General features: G+C 59.4%; 1 protein-coding gene across 1 annotated transcript; it reads right to left on the reverse strand.

Annotated features, from left to right (window-relative positions):
• Positions 1-4245, reverse strand: LMJF_17_0190 (putative receptor-type adenylate cyclase; the record flags this gene model as incomplete). Its single annotated transcript, XM_001682214.1, has 1 exon — positions 1-4245. One exon carries the CDS (start codon positions 4243-4245, stop codon positions 1-3), a length of 4245 nt encoding a protein of 1414 aa, XP_001682266.1.
• Between the last annotated feature and the right edge of the window lie 920 nt (positions 4246-5165).

Genomic DNA, 5165 nt, shown 5'->3' on the forward strand with positions numbered 1-5165 from the left:
CTACGCCTCCTCGGCCTCATCCTCCGCCAACGGCTCCAGCAAGCTTGGGCGGCGGCGGCACCCGAGCTTCATCGGCATCCGCACAACGACGACCTCGCATGACACGCTCGCGCTCCGCGAATTGTGCTCCTCTGACGGCCGCCGTGACCCCTGAGCGGTGAAAGGCACGACGTCATCAAGAAATCCTGCGGTGTTTACGCTCAAGCTTGCCTTCTTACTTGATGGACCTCTTGAGAATGTTAGCCCATTCAAAGTCGATCTCCTCAAGACACGTGACTCGCGCATCGCAGACGGTTCCGCAGTGGGCGGCACCGCTATCACCCCCGAATGCCGTGCCCTCGCGCCGTCCGAGATAAAGCTGCCCTCACCCAGCAACGGGTTCAGCAATCCACTAGAAATAAGGTTCTGTATATCTCCTGAAACACCAGCCTCGTTACTGCCCATCCGCTGGCGGGCCTGCGACACCGTCGCAATCCGAACCGCAAGACGGTTCATCAGCCCCTGGCAGTAGTCCTCCTCACTCACAAGACGACTCCGCGGCGGCGCACCAACGCCCCACTTGCTCAGCAGCGGCTGCAGCTCTCGCACGCGCTGCGCAGCGGGGTACGGCGCAAAGCAGCTCGTCAGCACGAAGGCAATGCCAGCAGCAGGGCCATTTATCGTGCCCGCAGACGATAGCAGCGCGCCTGCAGCGCTCGAGGCCGTCTCCGTCGCTGTACCCTCCGGCAGCATCGCCTCGATCTCAGTGCGCAGCGCAGCGTGGCGGCGGCCAGGCACAGCGTTCAGCTGGAACATCTCCACGGCGAACGGCACACCGCGCAGCCCCTGCGGTCCCATCGCAGTGTGCGCAGTACCCGCGCGCTCGTCGTTCGACAGCGCCCACCACGTAGCCTCCGTCGCGACAACCTGCCCGCCATTCGCAACAGCCTCCGTGCGCGCAGCCATGTTCGACGTGTCGCCGTAGTAGTCGTACCCCTTCGTCACCTCGTCGTAGCGGATGTCGGTCAGCCCCGTGTGGATCCCCACGCGCACGCGCAGCCCGCGCCACAGCGCAGCGTACTCCTCCTCGCTCAGCCGCGCAGTCGGCGGCACGTAGTCGTCCAAAGTGTCCACGCGCGCAAGCTCGAACTCGCGGTACGCGCTGTCCAGCGCCTCCGTACCCCAGTCGTGCTTCAGCAGCTTCGTCTGGATCTCGCATGCAAGGCTCACAGCGCTGTGCGCGCTCCTGCACGCGATCATGAACGAGTCGCCGATCGTCTTCACCTCGTAGCCCCCGTACTTCTTCAACAGCTGCCGGATCACACGGTGGTGCGCAGCAATCGCGTCAGCCATCAGCTGTGGCAGCGCCGCCCACAGCGCAGTGCTGCTCTCAATGTCCGTGAAGAGCAGCGTCACCGGCTCGTCACCGTCCTTCGGCGCGGCGTCGTTGTTGCGGTTGTCCATGCACCAGCAAAGTATCATGGGAACAGCTGCAAGCAAGATGACAGTGAACATAACGAGGCCAGCGATGAGGCCGTTGCGTTCCGAGGACGTCAGCTTATCCAGCTTTTTGCGCGGCCGATACTCCATCGCCGGCGTTCCGGGAGAAGACAGCTGCGGCACCGTCGGGTCCAGCATCCGCTGCACGGAGAGCATCGCAATGTTCGATGCACCGAAGTTCTTGTACACGCACGATTCACCGTTAGTTGTAGCTGTGCAGTTCCACGTAAAGCGGCCCAGGGTCACGCTGTACGCGTTGATGACGCCCTTTTTATATATGCTCTCCTGGAGTGAGGTCGGCTTAGCAAAGCCGCCATCCCCGTAGGCCACAGCCTGGATAAAGACGATGGATAAGAGGTCGCGCAGCAGAGACGGCGTGTGGTCCGCGGAGTTCGGAAAAATGGCGTTGAGCAGCTTCAGCAGCGGATAGCTCTCGAGGGCACTCGGCGACGTGTCGCTCCAGAGCGGCAGATTAGTGAACGTGATCACACGCGCCTGCACAGTGTCGGGAAGCTTGGCGAAGGCAGCTGTGAGTCTGTCGTATTCATGCGCCAAGTCCACAAACGAAATAACCACGATCGCCAATGGGTTCTTTGAAAGGAAGCTGGCGATCCCATCTACGTCTTGGTCCGTGATCCCAAGAACAAAGTTGATCCTATCAGGCGCAAGCGAAGACTCCACCGACGTCCTCGATGAGACGGCCTCGACGGTTGGGTCGGGAACGTTGAACGTGGCGGCCGTCTTCATCGCTACTGCAGTGATGCTCTTCACGTTTGAGTTTCTGTACTCGTGAAGCACAAGGTTCACAACGTCGCCAATCGACGTTAGGGACCTCACAGACGACAGCTCCGAATACATGACGTACATCTCCTGCTCCAGCGTCGGCATCAGGAACAGGTAGTTCTCCTTCGCCACCAATACGTTTGGTCGGTTAAAGACAGGAGAGATCACCAGCAGTCCACTCAAGTCGATGCTTCGAAGCATCGGACCGGTGACCAGATCGACGGAGTAGTTTAAGAACTCCCAGTCAAGCGCACCCTGCGCTGTCAGCTGCGTTACATTCAGCATCGCGGGGTTGAAAGCTGAAAAACCCAGGCGCTCTTCGCTGATGGCACGTGGGATCACCTTGACCATATCCTCAGCAGCCTTCCTCAGCTTTGGGAGGTCGGAGAAGTTCAGCGTCACCACATTCAGCGGCTTTGAGAGTACGATCTTGTTTAAGTAGCAGGCAGACTGCTCGTAGTTGAAGATAGCATCCGGTAAGAGCACCCACGCGGCCTTGAACAGGCCTTGGAGAATCGAGGCACGACCGCCCTGGTTACAGTAGCACACAGCGCCCAGATACTCGGCGATGGAGGTGCACGGCCCGCCGTAGTCACCAAGAACAATATCTTTGCCAATCACGTAGCGGGTCTGATCGAAGAGCCCAGCCTTGTACGTCTTCCGATCGATGGTCCACAGCGGCTCCTGCAGCGTCTGATCAATCAGCTTGCCCGAAAGCCACCCAGCAATCATCAGCTGCCCAGTGCTTGGGTGCTCGTGGTAAAAGCTGTGCATGTATGCAGCAGAGTCCGACGACGACGCCTCATGCTCTCCGGGGCCGTACTTCTGCACAGCCTTCGCCTCGTCGGCCCACAGGCTCGCGTCCACGCGGCCGGTCTTCTGCATGTAATCCACCATCTCGGTACGGAATAGCCTCACATGCTCGACTTCTGTATGAGAAATCGGAAGTGAGGTGGCGCTCGACATGATCTGCCCGTCCACAGGCGTCAGCTTCCCAGCCATCGCGAGATCGTAGTACACCCGGTATACTATCTGCTGCAGCGGGAAGCAGGTCATGATGTACGCCGACGACGTACGCGGGTCCGTCAGCACAGCCTGCAGGAACTTCACAACCTGCTCACCAGGTATTCCCCAGACTATGATCACCTGCGGGCGCGTGTCCGCCATCGCGTCGAAGGTCTTCTTCTTCACAGCAGTGTTCGTCATCGAGTACGGCGCGGTGTACACAGCCGGCAGGTCGAGCGAAAAGGAGGAGAGAAGCGATACTACCATCTTGTACTCGGAGTCGCCGAACTGCGCACCCGTCAGATACATAAACGCAGTGCGGCGAGGGCGAATCGTTTTCAGCATGTACGTCAGCAGGATCGTCATCTCCGTCCACGGATCGCCACGCGTGAAGTACACGTCGTTGTTCCACACGCGCACCGCATCCGACCCGGTGAAAGGAGCCAGGAACATCAAGTCCGTCCCATTGAACGCGTCACTTTTCACGACAGTCGACGTCAACGGGTCCATAAAGGGCCCAATCACGCCAAGAAGCGTCGGGTACTTCTCGAGCGCCCTCTGTACGACGGCAATGATGTCGGACTTGTTGACAGCTGGGTCCGGGTTCACGATCTCGACCGGCCGACCGCTAGCAGTCCTGTAACCAGAAGCGTGCAGCGCGGAGTCGATGCCCAGCCACAGCGCCTTCGCATCTTTCGTCGTGGATGGGTCGAGGGAATACGTAGCGTTCAGTAGGTAGACCGGGTTTTTTGCAGGGTCCTTGCCGCTGCCGTCGGCAGCCCATACAGGCAGTGCAGCGCAGAGAGCTGCTGCCACCACCGCGAGCACAGAAACTGCCACCAACCGCAAACCCCGCCGCCACGCCGACACCCGCAACGCCTCGAGCGTGCGTTTGTGGCCCCGGTAGCTCACGCGATCACTCACGCCCACGCAGCCAGTGCCCCAACAAGTGGTGGCGACCACTGTCCAGCACGCCATCCGTAGGAAACAAAGGGAGGAGGGGCGCAGCGAGTCGCGTCGACGCGAGAGGGAGACGTGGCCAACTCTGAGCGAGGCGGGAAGCGGGGCACAGAAAAGGGTAGAGAAAGCCGGGCAGGGGAGGGCGGGTGGCACACGTGCGCGAGACACAGCACGGGGGGGGGGGGGGGGGGGAAGACAGGCCCACACCGAAGAGAGATACGACGCGACGGGGACGCACACAAGACACACACACACACTCGCACTCGCACTCGCACAGAGTGGCAGAGAGGGGTACAGAAAAAGGGTATACACAACACCGCAAGTCCAATGTTATACAAATCAAGGAAATATAGATATATATAGAGAGAGAGAGATAGAGATAGATGTGTGGAAAGAGAGCGAGAGATGGATAGAGATATTCAGAGATGGGTGTAGATGCTTCAACGCCAAGCCACAAGGAGGCGAGATCGGGGCGCTGCCGTTGGTTACGTGTGCACGTGCAGAGATAGATACGTAAAGCAGACCAAGATGCATACATAGAAAAGATACAGATGTACACAAAATGCCAAAAACAGAGAGAAAGACTCGAGGGGAAGGGGGAAGGGGGAAGGGGGAGGGCACACCCGTAGACCAAAAACAAAAACAAAACTCCAAAGCAGCAGCGAGAAGTCGAAGGGGCCGTGACGTTGTGCAACGCAGTCGCACAGTCCAGGGGAGAGAGCGGTAGCCCTCACGGCAGATGTGCGCTTCGCGCGCGCAGGCGAGAGAGAGAGAGAGAGAGAGTCCGTAAGGAGTGGAGAGGTGGGGCGCGAGCCTGAATAGCACGTGTGGAATGCAGTCGATACAGCAACAACTGAGAGCAACTCGAGAGCGGAAGCGTGAATAGTGGAAGCAGCAACAATCTCGTGTGACGCTGTCGCGGTAACGGTGGTGTTCGG

The sequence above is a fragment of the Leishmania major genome, chromosome 17 (genome assembly GCF_000002725.2).
Source record: "Leishmania major strain Friedlin complete genome, chromosome 17".
In the NCBI taxonomy this organism is placed as follows: Eukaryota; Euglenozoa; class Kinetoplastea; order Trypanosomatida; family Trypanosomatidae; genus Leishmania; species Leishmania major.